The following is a 22,409-nucleotide window of genomic DNA, read 5'->3' on the forward strand; positions in this document are numbered from 1 at the left end:
TAGAGACAAGTAATCTAATTGTTGAGGTAATAAATCATCCAAAAAAACAGTTTAATTCTTCGTTGGTAGGCCTTCATTTATTCTACACACAAAACAGATTGTCTTCCTCTCCATCTATGCATATTGGCAATGCAGCCATCGTCTTTGAATGTATATTACACCCTACACTTATAGTTAAATATGTAAAGAAATGGAAAAAGCCAGTTTGGTTTCTGTCTCTCAAGGCCCCCCTCCACTTGTATAAAATACCAAAAAATTCAGCCATTATAGACTGTACAATATTAATTGACACGGAGAAAACCAGTTTGGTTTCTGTCTCTCTAGGCCCCCCTCCACTTGTATAAAATACTAATAAATTCAGCCGTTATATACTGTACAATATAAATTGAAATGGACAAAGGCAGTTTGGTATCTGTCTGCATCAGATCCTCTCTCCACTAGGAGTAAAATAGAAACCTATTCAGCCGTTATATAATCTAGAATATAAATAGAAATTGAGAAAGGCAATTTGGTATCTGTCTGCATCATAATCATTATCATCATCATTAGCGCCCTCGTCGCCTACACAAATCTCCCCCTCATCCTCTTCTAATTCCAAAGTGGCATCCTCAATTTGGGTATCACCGGCTACACTCGGGCTATTAAGGCACACATCAGCAGAATGCTCACGATTAGACATCCCACTGTTGGATGGACTCTCCACAGGGATTGTTGTCATTTGTGAATCAGAGCAAATATTCTCCTGTAATGCCTCACTGTTATCTTGCAGCTCGGCTTTGACGCGTAACAGTAGTTGTGCACCAATTGTAGGCTGGGTAAATTTTTGGGATCTGCCACTAATAGCCAAAGGTGAAGGCCTCATTCTCTCTTTGCCACTGCGTGTGTAGAATGGCATGCTTGCAATTTTTTTTTTATCGTCACTTAACTTTTGCTCAGTTACACTTCTTTTTCGCTTCAATACAGTAAAAAAATTTTTGTTTTTTGTTTTTTGCACTAATTTGAAAACACTCTGTTGTTTGACATCACCTTGGCCAGATGACGTACTTGGAACACTAACATCAGGACTGGTGACAGAACCTGGTTGCTCATTCAGATCATATGTGGACTGCTTTGAATCCATTCTGAGCGCAAACCACTGGGGAGTGCTAAAAATTATTTGGTAGATACTGCTGACAGATATGACTTTTGACAGCCAGAAATATTAATGCACAATTAGGGAGGACACCCCAAAAGCACTGAGGAGTGCTAAAAATTATTTAGTAGATACTGCTGACAGATATGACTTTTGACAGCCAGAAATATTAATGCACAATTAGGGAGGACACCCCAAAAGCACTGAGGAGTGCTAAAAATTATTTAGTAGATACTGCTGACAGATATGACTTTTGACAGCCAGAAATATTAATGCACAATTAGGGAGGACACCCCAAAAGCACTGAGGAGTGCTACAAATTATTTAGTAGATACTGCTGACAGATATGACTTTGACAGCCAGAAATATTAATGCACAATTAGGGAGGACACCCCAAAAGCACTGAGGAGTGCTAAAAATTATTTAGTAGATACTGCTGACAGATATGACTTTTGACAGCCAGAAATATTAATGCACAATTAGGGAGGACACCCCAAAAGCACTGAGGAGTGCTAAAAATTATTTAGTAGATACTGCTGACAGATATGACTTTTGACAGCCAGAAATATTTATGCACAATTATGGGGGACACCCCAAAAGCGCTGGGGAGTGCCAAATATGAAGAAAAAATAATAAACCTCTATCCTCCTCTCTGCACTAGCGATTTTGGTTAGAGCAATTGCAAGAACAATATTGTATTCTCTGTCCCTGCTCTAATTAGCCTATGACTACACCCTGCTCTCTCCCTCTGTCAAATGGCGATGGATTGCTGTGGAGGCGTGTATTTATAAAGTTGAAGTATCGCGAGAACCGAGCCCCGAGATCCGACGACGTCACAATGACGTTCGGCCTCGATTTGGATTCGGAATGGGCGGGAGAGTACCGAGCTGCTCAGCTCGGTACTCGGATACCCAAAGTTCGGGTGGGTTCGATTCTCGGAGAACCGGACCCGCCCATCTCTACTTTATACACACTGCATTCTTTATATACTACACTAAGGTGCTAGCTGTCCTTCATGGACTGACCACTCCCCCTCTAGTGTCTGGTCCCGCCTCTTTGACTGACCACACTCCCTCTGGTGGGCCCTAGTGTTGCAGTCCCCCGGTGGGCCCTTCATGCCCCAGTCCGACACTGCTGGGATATATTTGTTAAGAGTTTTTCAAAGGTCAAAACTTTTGGAATATTTTTGAGCAAACTATAGCGACACCCAGGACACATTCCTGCCCCCCCCCTATTAGCATCAACACTGCCCCTGTCAAGGTCGTCCCATTTAATTTGACTTAAAAACCTGTGTTGTGAAGGGGAAATTTGTCAGTCTTTTGGGAAATCAATCATTATTGATAAGCTGTCCATCTTCATGTCAATTTCCCTGAATATACCACTTGTCTGTACGTTATACTATGAATTGAATCCCTTTATTTTAAACTGTTTTGCTTGTTATGTATGTCATGTCATCTTAATTGTTTTACCCGTTTTACCTACCCCACCCTGTTTACTCCCCAAAATTGTAAACTGTCGCAAGTGTCCTTGTGTATGAAGGCTGAATGGACAGGGCTGCAGTTACTGGCCTATGCCCCAGTTCTGGGCATGTGAAGATTGATTTTGTGTACAATATGCTCATAATCGGCTGACACCTGTCTTGATGATTTAGGCCCAGAATCCTGATCTTATTAGTTGTAATTTAATATTAAAAATAAATCCACAATGATGAAGTTAAAAAAGAATTAATAAAATAACTACATAGATATAATACAATAGTTTATTATAACATATAAAGGAATGTACAGCAGAAAATGGTGCTCTCAATGATCAGTTTTCTGCTTACTGGGAGAGGAGAAATTCAATGGAACACAATAAGAGATTTACTCCCAAAAGTGAACCAACCTGTTAGATTTACAGGACATTTTAACGATTCTTCAGGTGCCACCAGCCCCCCTTCCACTGTGATGTCACAACTAGAAAGTCTGTGTAAATGCAAATGAGTTGTCTGTGAGCTGTTTAAACACCGTTCAAGTCAGATTTTCTTTTCACTGGTCTAACTTCTTACTTGGATGTCCTACAAAGAAGATACTACATGCACACAATGGTTCATCATTTTCCCTTCATTTGCTTACCAGACATGATTATTTTTCTCAGTCCTTATTTCCCCTCAAACTAATCCCAGCTGCACAGAACCATGTCACTCACTTGAGATGACCAGAGATATCACAGAATTACGAAGAATGTGAGTAGTCTGGTTTTATAAATTATTGATATAACCATAGAGATTTCAAGGGCTTTAGTTTTTACGACCTGTGCCGTAAATTAGTAATGGGCACTCATCTGTAACTATGCGTCTGGAACTCCCTATTCATAATATATCATAAAAGAAGTCATAAATATATATATATATATATATATATATATATATGCTACTGGCTGAAGTACCCGGCATTGCTCGTGTTTTAATCTTCAAGTTATTAAGATGTCAATGAGTTGGATGTTACTGTCAACATTTTAAAGATAATTAGTGGCTTAGCAAAAATCCAACATCTCCATTTGGGGGCTTCCCAGTGTCGTTTTTGTTTTCAGATTTAATTTTACCCAAATCCATCCATTGGAAAGCCTAGAACAGGCTCCCCGCGTGGTAGTTCTGGCCAGTGTACACCAACAGGAGGTTTGACAGGGTGCCTAACCACCTTAAAACTTGGCCAGGATCCAACTGGACCTCCTCGTGTTGGTTTGAATCCAAACGGCGCAGGGGTGTCAAATATTCAAAGATATTCGCCAACAAACAAACAAACAAACAAACACACGAACATACAAACCTCTTCTTTTATATATATATATATATATATATATATATATATATATAGATGTTTTCCAAATCCATCCAATGGAAGGCCCAGACCAGGCTCCCCGGGTCAAAGTTCTGGCTAGCGTACACCAACGGGAGGTCTGACCAGGACCCTAACCCTTTTAAAACCTGGCCAGGATCCAACTGGACCACCTTGCGCTGGTTTCATCACAATTGGTGCCAGGGGTGTCAAATATATTTACCTACAAACAAACAAATAAACAAACAAACATACTTCATCATATATATATATATATATATATATATATATATATAAAATATATATATATGAATTAACTCACAAACACATATTTGCAGCTTTATAGGACTAGTTAAATTTCATCATAATTTATTTATCTCACCACCAATTCCGCAGCGCTGTATTTGTAGTTATTTATTCAGAACCATTACAGTTTAAACATTAGTTCAGGACACTGATGGGATGAGGAACCTTATGGTTATTTAGAGATCCCCAAAACCAAAACCATTGTTGAATATCAGAAAGTTTTGAGATCATCGACATTGAAAGCTTTAACTTTTGTGAGTAATTTGATCATCACTAGTCTGGACCATCTAAGCCAGGGTTGTCCAGCCCGCCTGTAAATGTGGCCCAGCGGTTGTGGCAGGGGGGCAGCGCTGTTAATGAAAAATTATCCTGCAAAAAAAAAAAAAAAGAAAATACTTACCTTGCGGTCACGTCAGCTGGCGCTCCGGCTCCCTCCCTGGTCTCCTCCTCCGTGTGGTGCTCGCAGTGAATGTCGGGGTGACGTCATCACACCCGACATCCATTGCGTAGCGCAGCACAGAGGAGTCACTCGCGCGAACTATCAGCAGCAGTGAAAGATTATCCAGTATCTTATTGTTGTTGCTCTGAATTTGGACTTTCTGCACCATGCAGTTATGAACTAGCTTCTAGTGTTCTCTGTATGTATCTAATATACATATTAAGAGATGATTGTATTTCTAATATTTTAAACCATTTTAAATAGGGATGAGCGCACTCGGATTTTTGAAATCCGAGCCCACCCGAACGTTGCGGATCCGAGTCGGATCCGAGACAGATCCGGGTATTGGCGCCAAATTCAAAAGTGAAACTGAGGCTCTGACTCATACTCCCGTTGTCGGATCTCGCGATACTCGGATCCTATAAATTCCCCGCTAGTCGCCGCCATCTTCACTCGGGCATTGATCAGGGTAGAGGGAGGGTGTGTTAGGTGGTCCTCTGTGCTGTTTAGTTCTGTGCTGTTTAGTTCTGTGCTGTTTAGTTCTGTGCTGTTTAGTTCTGTGCTGTTTAGTTCTGTGCTGTTTAGTTCTGTGCTGTTTAGTTCTGTGCTGTGCTGTGCTGTGCTGTGCTGTGCTGTGCTGTGCTGTGCTGTGTTCTGCAGTATCAGTCCAGTGGTGCTGTGTGCTGTGCTCTGTCCTTCTGAGGTCAGTGGTGCTGCTGGGTCCTGTGCTGTGTCCTGTTCAGTCCAGTGGTGCTGTGTCCTGTGCTCTGTGCTTCTAAGGGCATAGTTATTTCCCCAATATTCCCCTGAGTTTAAAAAAATAAAAAAAAGTTTTTTAAAAAAATACCAAAAACTACTTTAATTTTTTTTAATTACCACAAAATTTGCACAACCAATCCTGCAGTATAAGCCCATTGGTACTGCAATATTACCAAGTTCACACATTCAGCAGTAAAAGTCCAGTGGTACTGCAATATTACAAAGTTTACACATTCTGCAGTATCAGTCCAGTGGTGCTGTGTCCTGTGCTCTGTCCTGCTGAGTTCCGTAGTGCTGCTGGGTCCTGTGCCGTGTCCTGTTCAGTCCAGTGGTGCTGTGTCCTGTGCTCTGTGCTTCTAAGGGCATAGTTATTTCCCCACTATTCCCAAGTTTTTAAAAAATAAAAAAAAAGTAAAAAAAAATAAAAAATTTAAAAAAAAAAAAATATATATAATAATTATAACCAAATTTGCAAAACCAATCCAGCAGTATAAGTCCATTGGTACTGCAATATTACCAAGTTCACACATTCTGCAGTATCTTGTGCTACATATAATGGAGACCAAAAATTTGGAGGATAAAGTAGGGAAAGATCAAGACCCACTTCCTCCTAATGCTGAAGCTGCTGCCACTAGTCATGACATAGACGATGAAATGCCATCAACGTCGTCTTCCAAGCCTGATGCCCAATCTCGTAGTACCAGGCATGTAAAATCCAAAAAGCCCAAGTTAAGAAAAAGTAGCAAAAAGAGAAACTTTAAATCATCTGAGGAGAAACGTAAAGTTGCCAATATGCCATTTACGACACGGAGTGGCAAGGAACGGCTTAGGCCCTGGCCCGCGTTCATGACTAGTGGTTCAACTTCACCCACGGATCTTAGCCCTCCTCCTCCTCCCCCCCCTACAAAAAATTGAAGAGAGTTATGCTGTCAGCAACAAAACAGCAAACAACTCTGCCTTCTAAAGAGAAATTATCACTAATCCACAAGGCGAGTCCAAGGGTGTTGGTGGTTGTCAAGCCTGACCTTCCCATCACTGTACGGGAAGAGGTGGCTCGGGAGGAGGCTATTGATGATGTAGCTGGCGCTGTGGAGGAACTTGATGATGAGGATGGTGATGTGGTTATTGTAAATGAGGCACCAGGGGGGGAAACAGCTAATGTCCATGGGATGAAAAAGCCCATCGTCATGCCTGGTCAGAAGACCAAAAAATGCACCTCTTCGGTCTGGAGTTATTTTTATCCAAATCCAGACAACCAATGTATGGCCATATGTAGCTTATGTAAAGCTCAAATAAGCAGGGGTAAGGATCTTGCCCACCTAGGAACATCCTCCCTTATACGTCACCTGAATAACCTTCATAGTTCAGTGGTTAGTTCAGGAACTGGGGCTAGGACCCTCATCGGTACAGGGACACCTAAATCCCGTGGTCCAGTTGGATACACACCAGCAACACCCTCCTCGTCAACTTCCTCCACAATCTCCATCAGATTCAGTCCTGCAGCCCAAGTCAGCAGCCAGACTGAGTCCTCCTCAATACGGGATTCATCCGAGGAATCCTGCAGCGGTACGCCTACTACTGCCACTGCTGCTGTTGCTGCTGTTAGTCGGTCATCTTCCCAGAGGGGAAGTCGTAAGACCGCTAAGTCTTTCACAAAACAATTGACCATCCAACAGACGTTTGCCATGACCACAAAATACGATAGTAGTCACCCTATTGCAAAGCGTATAACTGCGGCTGTAACTGCAATGTTGGTGTTAGACGTGCGCCCGGTGTCCGCCATCAGTGGAGTGGGATTTAGAGGGTTGATGGAGGTATTGTGGCCCCGGCACCAAATTTACTACCGGGGCCACTCCACTGTGCAGTCCATATTTAGGTGTATCAGATATTAAACAACGGTGACAGTTGATGCCCAATTTTTTAATTATATTGTGGCCTCGGTACCAAATTGTGTACCGGGGCCACCACACTACGCAGTCCAGATACTTGTTTGGTGGAATTCAGACCAGTTGAGGGTTTTATTATTATTATATTGTGTGGACCACTCTATCTATACCACACTACAACTCTATACCACTCTATTTCATACTTTAATTCTATTTCATACTTTAATTCTATTTCATACTCTAATTCTATTTCATACTTTAATTCTATTTCATACTTTAATTCTATTTCATACTTTAATTCTATTACTAATTACATAAAGAGGAACAAAATAAACCAATTTTACCAAAAGTATAATATGACTTAGACTTACAAACACTACACTTGAAAGATCGTGCCTTTAAATGAAAAAGTCAGTCTTCATTGCACGACTATGTGCAACAGGGACAGTTTTTTGGGTTTACAAAGTCAAACAATAACACTTTGACCCTGTCTGTCTGGGATCTCAATGACGAATTGTCTGTACCATGTTTGGAGGAGGTATTGTGGCCCCGGTATCAAATTGGGTACCGGGGCCACCACACTACGCAGTCAAGATAGATAGATGCGTATTGCGTATCATAGATAAAGTACATTCAGTGGTGTGGGGCAAATTGAAAAATATTCAAAATGCACTGACATTATCAAAAACAAGAGGTTGTCACACGCTAAAACTCCAACATGTATATGATGGAGAGGATGGAGGAGCAGCCGTATGTGTAGTGTAATGCAGATCTGTTGAAGGTTTTTTATATATTTTATTGTGGTGCCCAGTGCCCACTCCTCTACGCAGTCCAGGTACATTTATTGGTGCGAATCATAAAAGTTCAGGGTTTTTAATATATTGTGGTGACCCACTCCTCTACGCAGTCCAGGTACAATTATTGGTGCGAATCATAAAAGTTCAGGGTTTTTAATATATTGTGGTGACCCACTCCTCTACGCAGTCCAGGTACATTTATTGGTGCGATTCATAAAAGTTTGGGGTTTTTAAGATATTGTGGTGACCCACTCCTCTACGCAGTCCAGGTACATTTATTGGTGCGATTCATAAAAGTTTGGGGTTTTTAAGATATTGTGGTGACCCACTCCTCTACGCAGTCCAGGTACATTTATTGGTGCGATTCATAAAAGTTCGGGGTTTTTAAGATATTGTGGTGACCCACTCCTCTACGCAGTCCAGGTACATTTATTGGTGCGAATCATAAAAGTTCATGGTTTTTAATATATTGTGGTGACCCACTCCTCTACGCAGTCCAGGTACATTTATTGGTGCGATTCATAAAAGTTCGGGGTTTTTAAGATATTGTGGTGACCCACTCCTCTACGCAGTCCAGGTACATTTATTGGTGCGAATCATAAAAGTTCAGGGTTTTTAATATATATTGTGGTGACCCACTCCTCTACGCAGTCCAGGTACAATTATTGGTGCGATTCATAAAAGTTCAGGGTTTTTAATATATATTGTGGTGACCCACTCCTCTACGCAGTCCAGGTACATTTATTGGTGCGAATCATAAAAGTTCAGGGTTTTTAATATATATTGTGGTGACCCACTCCTCTACGCAGTCCAGAAAGATACCTTGTTGCAACGTTTTGGACTAATAACTATATTGTGAGGTGTTCAGAATACACTGTAAATTAGTGGAAATGCTTGTTATTGAATGTTATTGAGGTTAATAATAGCCTAGGAGTGAAAATAAGCCCAAAAACTTGATTTTTAAACTTTTTATGTTTTTTTCAAAAAAAATCCGAATCCAAAACCTTAAATCCGAACCGAGACCTTTCGTCAAGTGTTTTGCGAGACAAATCCGAACCTCAAAAATAACGAAAATCCGGATCCAAAACACAAAACACGAGACCTCAAAAGTCGCCGGTGCACATCCCTAATTTTAAATGTGCAGTGCTGAGTAGGGTGAAAATATCACCCACTGTTACCCTAATCGGAGGCTGCTCCATGAGCCATTTTTCCCGCCACCCTATCTGTAAATCTCTGTAGATTTCTATTAGTCCTCCTGATGCTCCTATATCGGTGACCATTTCCAACTGGTCAATAAAAAAAATTATTCATGGGTGCAGAAAGAGGGAAAAAAAAGTTTTTGGCATCTAATTACCCCAACCCCACTAAGGGGCAGATGCAGGTAAGTTAAATTGTAGCTGGAAATGGGACTACTGCTTTAATCATGATTCTGTAACAGGTTTCCTAACTCTTACTAACTTCATTTCCAAGTAAGTTTAATATGTTAACTATGTTTTCTATGTTTTTTTTGTATGATCAGCTATCGTTAGTGTTAGTGTATTTTATGTGCGGCCTAAACCAACTCGTCGTCTTCCAATGTGGCCCAGGGAAGCTAAAAGGTCGGACACCTCTGATATAAACTTTATCACCATGTGTTACATCTACACAATAACTGTACACAGTCTGATCCTGTACATCCAGCACAATATCACCTTTATCACCATGTGTTACATCTACACAGTAACTGTACACAGTCTGATCCTGTACATCAAGCACAATATCACCTTTATCATCATGTGTTACATCTACACCATCACTGTACACAGTCTGATCCCTGTACATCCAGCACAATATCACCTTTATCACCATGTGTTACACCTACACAATAACTGTACACAGTCTGATCCTGTACATCCAGCACAATATCACTTTTATCACCATGTGTTACATCTACACAATAACTGTACACAGTCTGATCCTGTACATCCAGCACAATATCACCTTTATCACCATGTGTTACACCTACACAATAACTGTACACAGTCTGATCCCTGTACATCCAGCACAATATCACCTTTATCACCATGTGTTACATCTACACAATAACTGTACACAGTCTGATCCTGTACATCCAGCACAATATCACCTTTATCACCATGTGTTACACCTACACAATAACTGTACACAGTCTGATCCTGTACATCCAGCACAATATCACCTTTATCACCATGTGTTACATCTACACAATAACTGTACACAGTCTGATCCCTGTACATCCAGCACAATATCACCTTTATCACCATGTGTTACACCTACACAATAACTGTACACAGTCTGATCCTGTACATCCAGCACAATATCACCTTTATCACCATGTGTTACACCTACACAATAACTGTACACAGTCTGATCCTGTACATCCAGCACAATATCACCTTTATCACCATGTGTTACATCTACACAATAACTGTACACAGTCTGATCCTGTACATCCAGCACAATATCACCTTTATCACCATGTGTTACACCTACACAATAACTGTACACAGTCTGATCCCTGTACATCCAGCACAATATCACCTTTATCTCCATGTGTTACATCTACACAATAACTGTACACAGTCTGATCCTGTACATCCAGCACAATATCACCTTTATCACCATGTGTTACACCTACACAATAACTGTACACAGCCTGATCCTGTACATCCAGCACAATATCATCTTTGTCACCATGTGTTACACCGACACAATAACTGTACACAGTCTGATCCTGTACATCCAGCACAATATCACCTTTATCACCATGTGTTACACCTACACAATAACTGTACACAGTCTGATCCTGTACATCCAGCACAATATCACCTTTATCACCATGTGTTACACCTACACAATAACTGTACACAGTCTGATCCCTGTACATCCAGCACAATATCACCTTTATCACCATGTGTTACACCTACACAATAACTGTACACAGTCTGATCACTGTACATCCAGCACAATATCACCTTTATCACCATGTGTTACACCTACACAATAACTGTACACAGTCTGATCTCTGTACATCCAGCACAATATCACCTTTATCACCATGTGTTACACCTACACAATAACTGTACACAGTCTGATCCCTGTACATCCAGCACAATATCACCATGTGTTACATCTACACAATAACTGTACACAGTCTGATCCTGTACATCCAGCACAATATCACCTTTATCACCATGTGTTACACCTACACAATAACTGTACACAGTCTGATCCTGTACATCCAGCACAATATCATCTTTATCACCATGTGTTACACCGACACAATAACTGTACACAGTCTGATCCTGTACATCCAGCACAATATCACCTTTATCACCATGTGTTACACCTACACAATAACTGTACACAGTCTGATCCTGTACATCCAGCACAATATCACCTTTATCACCATGTGTTACACCTACACAATAACTGTACACAGTCTGATCCTGTACATCCAGCACAATATCACCTTTATCACCATGTGTTACATATACACCATCACTGTACACAGTCTGATCCCTGTACATCCAGCACAATATCACCTTTATCACCATGTGTTACACCTACACAATAACTGTACACAGTCTGATCCCTGTACATCCAGCACAATATCACCTTTATCACCATGTGTTACACCTACACAATAACTGTACACAGTCTGATCTCTGTACATCCAGCACAATATCACCTTTATCACCATGTGTTACACCTACACAATAACTGTACACAGTCTGATCCCTGTACATCCAGCACAATATCACCTTTATCACCATGTGTTACACCTACACAATAACTGTACACAGTCTGATCCTGTACATCCAGCACAATATCACCTTTATCACCATGTGTTACACCTACACAATAACTGTACACAGTCTGATCCCTGTACATCCAGCACAATATCACCTTTATCACCATGTGTTACACCTACACAATAACTGTACACAGTCTGATCCTGTACATCCAGCACAATATCACCTTTATCACCATGTGTTACACCTACACAATAACTGTACACAGTCTGATCCTGTACATCCAGCACAATATCACCTTAATCACCATGTGTTACACCTACACAATAACTGTACACAGCCTGATCCTGTACATCCAGCACAATATCACCTTTATCACCATGTGTTACATCTACACAATAACTGTACACAGTCTGATCCCTGTACATCCAGCACAATATCACCATGTGTTACATCTACACAATAACTGTACACAGCCTGATCCTGTACATCCAGCACAATATCACCTTTATCACCATGTGTTACACCTACACAATAACTGTACACAGTCTGATCCCTGTACATCCAGCACAATATCACCATGTGTTACATCTACACAATAACTGTACACAGTCTGATCCTGTACATCCAGCACAATATCACCTTTATCACCATGTGTTACACCTACACAATAACTGTACACAGTCTGATCCTGTACATCCAGCACAATATCATCTTTATCACCATGTGTTACACCGACACAATAACTGTACACAGTCTGATCCTGTACATCCAGCACAATATCACCTTTATCACCATGTGTTACATATACACCATCACTGTACACAGTCTGATCCCTGTACATCCAGCACAATATCACCTTTATCACCATGTGTTACACCTACACAATAACTGTACACAGTCTGATCCCTGTACATCCAGCACAATATCACCTTTATCACCATGTGTTACACCTACACAATAACTGTACACAGTCTGATCTCTGTACATCCAGCACAATATCACCTTTATCACCATGTGTTACACCTACACAATAACTGTACACAGTCTGATCCCTGTACATCCAGCACAATATCACCTTTATCACCATGTGTTACACCTACACAATAACTGTACACAGTCTGATCCTGTACATCCAGCACAATATCACCTTTATCACCATGTGTTACACCTACACAATAACTGTACACAGTCTGATCCCTGTACATCCAGCACAATATCACCTTTATCACCATGTGTTACACCTACACAATAACTGTACACAGTCTGATCCCTGTACATCCAGCACAATATCACCTTTATCACCATGTGTTACACCTACACAATAACTGTACACAGTCTGATCCCTGTACATCCAGCACAATATCACCTTTATCACCATGTGTTACACCTACACAATAACTGTACACAGTCTGATCCCTGTACATCCAGCACAATATCACCTTTATCACCATGTGTTACACCTACACAATAACTGTACACAGTCTGATCCTGTACATCCAGCACAATATCACCTTTATCACCATGTGTTACACCTACACAATAACTGTACACAGTCTGATCCCTGTACATCCAGCACAATATCACCTTTATCACCATGTGTTACACCTACACAACAACTGTACACAGTCTGATCCCTGTACACCCAGCACAATATCACCTTTATCACCATGTGTTACACCTACACAATAACTGTACACAGTCTGATCCTGTACATCCAGCACAATATCACCTTTATCACCATGTGTTACACCTACACAATAACTGTACACAGTCTGATCCTGTACATCCAGCACAATATCACCTTTATCACCATGTGTTACACCTACACAATAACTGTACACAGTCTGATCCTGTACATCCAGCACAATATTACCTTTATCACCATGTGTTACACCTACACAATAACTGTACACAGTCTGATCCTGTACATCCAGCACAATATTACCTTTATCACCATGTGTTACACCTACACAATAACTGTACACAGTCTGATGCTGTACATCCAGCACAATATCACCTTTATCACCATGTGTTACACCTACACAATAACTGTACACAGTCTGATCCTGTACATCCAGCACAATATTACCTTTATCACCATGTGTTACACCTACACAATAACTGTACACAGTCTGATCGCTGTACATCCAGCACAATATCACCTTTATCACCATGTGTTACACCTACACAATAACTGTACACAGTCTGATCCTGTACATCCAGCACAATATCACCTTTATCACCATGTGTTACATCTACACAATAACTGTACACAGTCTGATCCTGTACATCCAGCACAATATCATCTCTCTTTTACAACAATGACATATTACACATTTCCTCAGACACATTACATGCCCTAACAGCATTACTATTGTTATTAATAATATAACACTGATTCTTGATGTAAAATAATAGATGTCAGTGTACTTCTGTTGGGACATTTTACATCATTTCAGTTGTTCCTCTCATGTGATTAATGTTAAATATAGATGCACATATTGTATTTATGTCCATGTAAGTTAGAGAGATTTCCACCCCTAGACCAAGATGTGACTGAGGACCTCAGTGTCATACAATCATACTACATGCTTTGTAATCATGATTACCTGGTTCAATGTACATAATAAGAATAATAATTATAATGTTATTCTTATACTAATTTATTATTGTTTGATAAAATTCACCATCACATACCAAACTTCAATGTGTTTTTCTCCCTTCTTATCATTTCATAGCAGTTGGAAATGTTGCCCTTGGAGGCCGTGCGACACAGTCATCTGTATATTTTGAAAAGGATGTTGGATATTTGGGTCTGGCTGTAAATGCAATCGATGGAAACCAGGATTCTGTATATAATCATGGATCGTGTTCTCACACACATGTTGAGCTCTCTCCCTGGTGGAGGGTGGATTTACTGAGGCCCCACATGATTCACCATATAACAATCAGAAACAGAGGTGACTGCTGTGGTGAACGACTGAATGGAGCAGAAATTCTTATCGGGAGCTCACTGGAAAATAATGGAAATGACAATCCAAGGTGATGACACATTATACTCAGATGTAACATAGGTTATATCAGTAAATTCCCACTAATACAGCAATTTGTCAGCAGAGAATTGTTGGTAGATAAGATCCAATAATAATCAATTGCAAAATTACACTTATGTTGATCAGTAAATTGTTGTTTCTTTAAAAAATATATAATGTTTTTATTTTAATTCCATTTAAAGTTATAACTTTAGATGTACGTTTAGTTTTGCTAATATATTGGTTTCCACAGACATGATGTACTGTAATAGATACACATTATATCATCTTTACATATAAGTCATATTATATTATGTATAAATCTTGTACTTTGAGCTGGGCCGGATTAACCTGAGGTCTAACTGGGCTACAGCCCAGGGGCCTCGGGCATCCAGGGGCCCTTGACAGAGCTCAGCAGAATTATTGATCGGGGCAGGGGCGCCCCCGGCCCGATCAATGCTGAGCTCTGTCACTGCAGTCCTCCTCCTCCGGCGCTCAGTAATCTCCTTACTGGAGAGAGTGTCATGAGATCTCCTCAGTAAGCAGCTTACAGCGCGCCGCGGAGGGAGGACTGCAGTGACAGGAGAAGGTAAGCGCTTGGGGGGGGCCCAGGCTGCTAACAGGGGGGGCCTCGTGGGGGAATTGGGGCCCCCTTAACCCAGGAGCCTCTATTCCATTAATATGGCCCTGACTTTGAGTCACCTTTAAGGAAACAGTGACAATCTTGTAATGAAGACATTCAGGAATCGCTTTGTTTCATGCTTGGAGCTAATCTGCTCTTTAGATTTTTTTGTAGATTATTTAAGGATTTGTTATAAGATTGGATCCAATTGTAACATTTGGAAATAATTTAATAACTCGATTTTCTTTGATGTTTATCGCTGAATTTAGTGAAACTTGAATAACATAATAGAGAAGGGTCTGTGAGTGATTTCTATGCACTGTGATAGTCATAATTCATGTTGTTAGTCACCATCAGTGTTTTTGTATATAAATGATTTAGTATTTTAGTTTAGAGAACACAATTGTCTTCATCAGTAGTAACTTCCCATAGAACTGTGCTCCATGAAAGACCGTACAATGAATCTAATCATTTACAATGTGAACTTATCTTCCATTTCCTATGCAGGTGTGCGCAGATTACATCCTTACCAACCGGAGCTTCTGAGACCTTCCAGTGCCATGACATGGTGGGCCAGTACGTGAACGTTATTATACGTGGAAAACAGGAATTTCTCCACTTCTGTGAAATACAAATCTTTGGAATTCCTACATCTCATGATCAGTGTTAAACTGGCTGAGAACAGTATAATAACTGACACTGAAGATTTTACATTTTATAACAATAAAAAGAAAATAAAGTAATATAGCAAAATCTATGTGGGAGATTTATCCATCAAACTGTAAAAAAACAATAACTATTGATTTCTTCTACCACTAAAATGATTTAATTGCATAATTTAGGTATAAACATCATTCACTGAAATTCAGTGAAAACAAATTAAAACCAAAATACACAACATATAATACCCCATTATATGACACAAATATAAATGATTGTGCCACTAGCTAAGTCCTGAACAGTGTCAAAGCAAAGACACATGGGTATAAAACAACACCTAGAACTCGATCCATCAGGTAATATATAAAATATGATATTGGCTTTCAGAGACCTCTGTTACGTATCTTTCTTCATATCCAGCCCGGTAACTCTTCTCTGATTTTTAAGAAAAGTGGACATGTTGCCTACAGCAACCAATCAGATTCTAGCTATCAATATAAAACTAGGCAGAAAATCACAGCTTGATACATTTCCCCCAAAATGTTGGAACCACTCCTGATCACTGATTGGTCCTTCTTAGAGGAATTAGCAGATAGATAGACAAAGTCACACCAGGGCGATGCAAAATAACAGAGGGATCAATTTCATATCAGATGACAAAATGTGTCATCAAATGTCATCAATCAAACAGCTGAGCCATGTATTCACACCTCTCAGTGGCTGCTCTCTCATGCATAATGAAATGTGGCTCCATTGTGGTCTAAACACTCTCTCCATCCAATCCACTGCCCTAGTATAATCAGAGCAGGTGAACAGTAAGTACAGCCTCATTCTTATCACTCATATATTGAGAGATGTACTTAAATCTCTTCCTATGACTACCTGGGATTACATGTTATCAGACACCCTGCTTGGCCTTATCTGTGTGGAGTCTGTATGTTCTCCCTATGTTTGTGTGGGTTTCCAGGCACTCCGGTTTCCTCCCATACTCCAAAAACATACTGGTAGGTTAATGGGCTGCTATTAAATTAACCTTAGTATCTCTCTGTGTATCTGTATGCTAGGGAACTTATACTGTAAGCCCCAATGGGGCATGGACCGATGTGCGTGAGTTCTCTCTACAGCGTTGCGGAATGAGTGGTGCTATATAATTATTTGATGATGATGATGATGACCTCCTGCAGAGCAGCCATTACCCCGTGCCTGAGGGGAAGCCCAAATTCCATATGAACATGTCACAAACACTATGAAAGATTAAGTGAGAATTTATATTTATGTGATACCAAGATTTTTCACATGAAACTGGGGAAAATAATGTAGGACCAGACTTGATATTCAGTAAGTTGGACAGAAAACCTTCCTCAACTCACCAAGCTTAAGAATTCCTTTGTTAGTAGCTTCTAAAGCCAGATCTTCCTGTTGATGATAATTACATGTTCATTCCCAGACCAAAACTAGTCTGTTTGGGAAATGCTGGGTAGACAATACAGGGTTTTCAGCCGATCATCGGGCCAAGCAGACAATAAACGACTGGTTTGCCCGATATCACAGTAGTGTGCACTCTGGAGCGATGAACAATTATCGTTCCATAGCACATTGTATCTATTTTAATCTGAACTAAAAGCAGTGAGTATGCACTCACCTGATGAATGTCTCTGTCCTGTCCTGGCAGCGGCTCAGCTTACACAGCTCCCTGTCACTATGCTCAGAGGATTACTGTGCGTGCAGGTTGGGTTGAAATGCAATCGGTGATTTGCAGTTTAAAGGAACAAAACAAGACTCAAAGGGGGGTATTCAATTGTTTGTTTTAACGCGCTAAAACAAAAAAAAACGAGCGCTCTAAAAATATTACCGTTAATACGGTAATTACTCGCTAAATTTCATCTCGCAGCTCCCTGAGCAGCGAGCTGAAATTCAGCCCGCTGGCAGCGAGTAAGTACCGTATTAACTGTTTACGCGCGCAAAATTACCGTATAATATGAAGTTTTTTTAGAGCGCTCGTTTTTTTTGGTTTTAGCGCGTTAAAACAAACAATTGAATACCCCCCAAACAGTTTTGTTCCCACCATTCTCCGGCTGCAAAATAGAAATTCAGCACTTGTGTGACAGCAACGATGAGTCCATCCACTGATAAAGAATTTTGTCCTCAGTAGAATAAATGTGACATACCCACCAGTACTGACAATTAGGTATAACCATCATCATCATCAACATTTATTTATATAGTGCCAGCAAATTCCGTAGAGCTTTACAATTTGGAACAAACATTAATAAGACAATACTGGGTAATACAGACAGACAGAGAGGTTAGAGAGCCCTGCTCGCAAGCTTACAATCTATGGGATGCAGATTAATGGTCTGTAATGGCTACAATAAAGCATAAATAATAGATTCCTTGATTTGGGTTATGTATAGTTGCTGGTAATGTGTAATCCAGACCTTGCATAGACTGGCTCAATATCTATAAATGTAGCATTAAAAAGATTATTTAAGTGAGTAATAATGAACCTTAGAAATTGTGACTATTGTTGTGCTGACTCATTATATTTAATAATAAAGCCATCAATGTAGTGGTTAAAAAACATAATGTGAGCTCTCATATAAAATTTGGATACCACCCATTAACCTTGGAATAAGTTCATAGGAGAGGGCGATACAAGAACCCATGGCAGTCCCACATATGTGAGTGTGGACAGCCCCATCCAAAATAAAATAATTGTAGTGAAATATCATCATCATCACCATTTATTTATATAGCGCCACTGATTCCACAGCGCTGTACAGAGAACTCACTTACATCAGTCCCTGCCCCACTGGAGCTTATAGTCTAAATTCCCTAACATACACAGACAGAGACAGAGAGAGAGAGAGACTAGGGTCAATTTTGATAGCAGCCAATTAACCTACCAGTATGTTTTTGGAGTGTGTGAGGAAACCGGAGCACCCGGAGGAAACCCACGCAAACACGGTGAGAACATACAAACTCCTCACAGATAAGGCCATGGTCAGGATTTGAACTCATGGCCCCAGTGCTGTGAGGCAGAAGTGATAACCACTGAGCCAAAGCAATGAAAGGGCTTTGTGCAAGTGATAACTGTGACTGATTTAAAAAGCCATTGAGGGCCAACAAGCAATATTGCTCTATGATTACAGTATAATTCATAAATATTTATTATTAACTAAATATAAGTTTTGTGCCATGTAATATGCGCAAGAGGTTCTCAAAAATCATGAGAGTCAAATAGAAATTATGGTGGTGCATTTACTGGATATTGTATAAAGTGATCCCAATAACAAGATTCATCCAGAGATCAAATACTTGAAACAGTCGTCCTTCCTCCATAATTGCTTTAGAACAGAGGCCTGATAATGCTTTACATCAGGGGTCGGCAACCTTTTTTCATATATACATATATATATCTGACACACCTGGGCTTGAGAAGTTTTTTGCAGGCGCGCTATCTATCTATCTATCCATCTATCTATCTATCTATCTATCTATCTATCTATCTATCTATCTATCTATCTTTCTATCTATCATCATCATCACCATTTATTTATATAGCGCCACTAATTCTGCAGCGCTGTACAGAGAACTCACTCACATCAGTCCCTGCCCCATTGGGGCTTATTATTATTATTATCTTTGACTTATAAGGCGCCAAAAAAAATCCACAGCGCCGTACTTTACATATACAGAAAACAGAGAACCAAAACACAATATGATACCGAAAGAACAAAATATATACAAACACAGGTGACAGGGTAAAGCAAATCAGATTATTTCTGGGACAGATAGTGAAAGGGATGGTATAAATTAGCGAGAAGTAGGCCGAAGCTTAAAAAAACAGGGCTAGCGAAGCAGGCCAAGAGGTACAGAGGGTGATGGAATAGTAGAAGGAGCACACAAGGAAAGAGGGCCCTGCTCATGAGAGCTTACATCCAAAAGGGAAGGGGGAGACACATAAAGGGTTGTACTAGGGGAGAGAGCCAGGACAAGGAAGTAAGGAGGAGGACTGATAGACTTGAATAAAGAAATGAGTCTTAAGGGCACGCTTGAAACCTTTGAGAGTAGAAACTAACCTGATGGAACGTGGAAGATCGTTCCACAGCAGGGGAGCAGCCGGGCAAAGTCCCGAAGATGAGAGATATCTATCTATCTATATATAAATATATATATATATATATATATATATATATATATATATATATATATATCCATAGGTCAAAGAGTGCCCTTATACAGTGGTTTGCCATATGCACTTCTTTTACTGTTTTGATTGACTATCAAGTTCCATACAATTACATTATCCATACCGCCACTTCTAAATTTCGACTTTGACCACTGTGTGTATATATATTTAACATTGAATTGTTTCTTATTTTATCATGCTAATATCATTATAATATTAATAGTAATGGGACCAATAAATAAATTTTCCTGTTATGCCACACAGTTGAGCCCCCAGTTCATGTCATCCCTCATAGTTGTGCCCCCAAATCATGTCATCTCTCATAGATGTGCCCCCAGTTCATGTCATTCCTCATAGTTGTGCCCCCAAATCATGTCATCCCTCATAGTTGTGCCCCAGTTCATGTCATCCCTCATAGTTAAACCCCCAATTCATATTATACCTCGTAGTTGTGCCCCCAAATCATGTCATCTCTCATATTTGTGCCCCCTAAATCATGTCATCCCTCATAGTTGTGCCCTCAGTTCATGTCATCATCATCACCATTTATTTATATAGCGCCACTGATTCCGCTGCGCTGTACAGAGAACCCATTCACATCAATCCCTGCCCCATTGGAGCTTACAGTCTAAATTCCCTAACATACACAGAAAGAGAGAGGCTAGGGTCAATTTTATTAGCAGCCAATTAGCCTACCAGTATGTTTTTGGAGTGTGGGAGGAAATCAGAGCACCCAGGGGAAACCCACGCAAACAAGGGGTGAACAAACAAACTCTAGACAGATAAGGCCATGGTCGGGAATTGAACTCATGAGCGCTGTAAGGCAGAAGTGCTATCCACTTAGCCACCGTTCTGCCCATCCCTCATAGTTGTGCCAATTAGTAAGGTGAAACATCCCATCCACGGTGCTCTATATTGAACTCTATGAAGGACTGATCTAATGGCCAGGAACATTTATGGTTCCATGAGTGACAACCCAGTCCATGCAGGAGGTGCTTGCAGTAGCAAGCTGGCTGACAATGCGAGTTATGTCATTGTTACGAGCCACGGAGGTACTCACAGCTGCCACAACTCGCTTCCTGGGCTCCCCTGCGTCCGGGCCGTCACCTTGATGCCTGGGACGTCACTTCCGGGCATGACCCGATCATTGCTAAGGCAACGGTCGGACGCTTGTTACTCAGCGCCACGTCCCGGCAATGTAAGGAAGCCGGGCGCATGCGCAAAGCCTCCCCGCTAGCCAGGGGAGCTGCCTGTAGTATTTAAGGCAGGGAGGGCTTAGCCTCCCTGCCGGTTATAGCGTCTCAGTTTTGTACTTGTGCTGACCTGCTCTGATACTCTGCTGGATTTCTGTTGTGACCTTCTGCCTGTTTACTGGACCTTGCCTGATTATCTGTGACCCTGACCTTTTGGCCTATACCTTGGATTCTGCTGTTCTGCTCGTGACCTTGACCTTTGGCGTGTTTTCTGACTATTCTACCCTGCAAGTGATCCCTGACCTTGGCATTCATCTGACCATCCATTACCATCTGTACTGTCTCCGGGCCTGTGCTGCGGCTAGTATAACGAACCTACACTACATTAGAGTTAAGTCCTGGGGGCATCTGAGTACCTGTGAGCGCGTTTGGCTCTACGGGAAAGGCGGCTGCTATAGGTGAAGACCTTCACCTATCAGTTCTGCAGGTTCGTTATCTGACCAGACAACCTAACATTTTAACCGGCCAGTGAATTCTGGGAAGGATTCTTCATGGAAAGTAATGGGACGAACCCCTCCAGCTCAAGTCCTTGCTGGACAGATCAAAACTCTGTCCTAGATGGTCCAAGGACTTTTGCACCGACTATCTGCTCAAGAGAAAGCTGCAAGGTCTTCGCAAGCCTAACAGGGTTCCTTGGCATCCATTCCGGAACCTAAGTTGAACCTGCCAGACTGCTTCTCTGGAGAAAGATTACTGTTCCGCAATTTCAAGAAAAGCTGCAAGCTTTATTCCTGGCTAA

At 40.8% G+C, this 22,409-nt stretch overlaps 1 protein-coding gene and 1 long non-coding RNA gene across 2 annotated transcripts in view; both read left to right on the plus strand.

Annotated features, from left to right (window-relative positions):
* LOC142143276 (uncharacterized) overlaps positions 1 to 16,236 on the plus strand; it is a 152,990-nt gene extending 136,754 nt beyond the window's left edge. Inside the window, exon 5 of the mRNA XM_075200986.1 lies at positions 16,073 to 16,236. Coding sequence (XP_075057087.1) covers positions 16,073 to 16,235 — 163 coding nt within the window. The 3' untranslated portion in view covers position 16,236. The remainder of the gene's footprint in view (positions 1 to 16,072) is intronic.
* Positions 1 to 22,409, plus strand: part of LOC142143301 (uncharacterized) — a 195,074-nt gene that overhangs the window by 164,911 nt on the left and 7,754 nt on the right. The window lies entirely within an intron of this gene.

The sequence above is a fragment of the Mixophyes fleayi genome, chromosome 3 (genome assembly GCF_038048845.1).
Source record: "Mixophyes fleayi isolate aMixFle1 chromosome 3, aMixFle1.hap1, whole genome shotgun sequence".
Lineage (NCBI taxonomy): Eukaryota > Metazoa > Chordata > Amphibia > Anura > Limnodynastidae > Mixophyes > Mixophyes fleayi.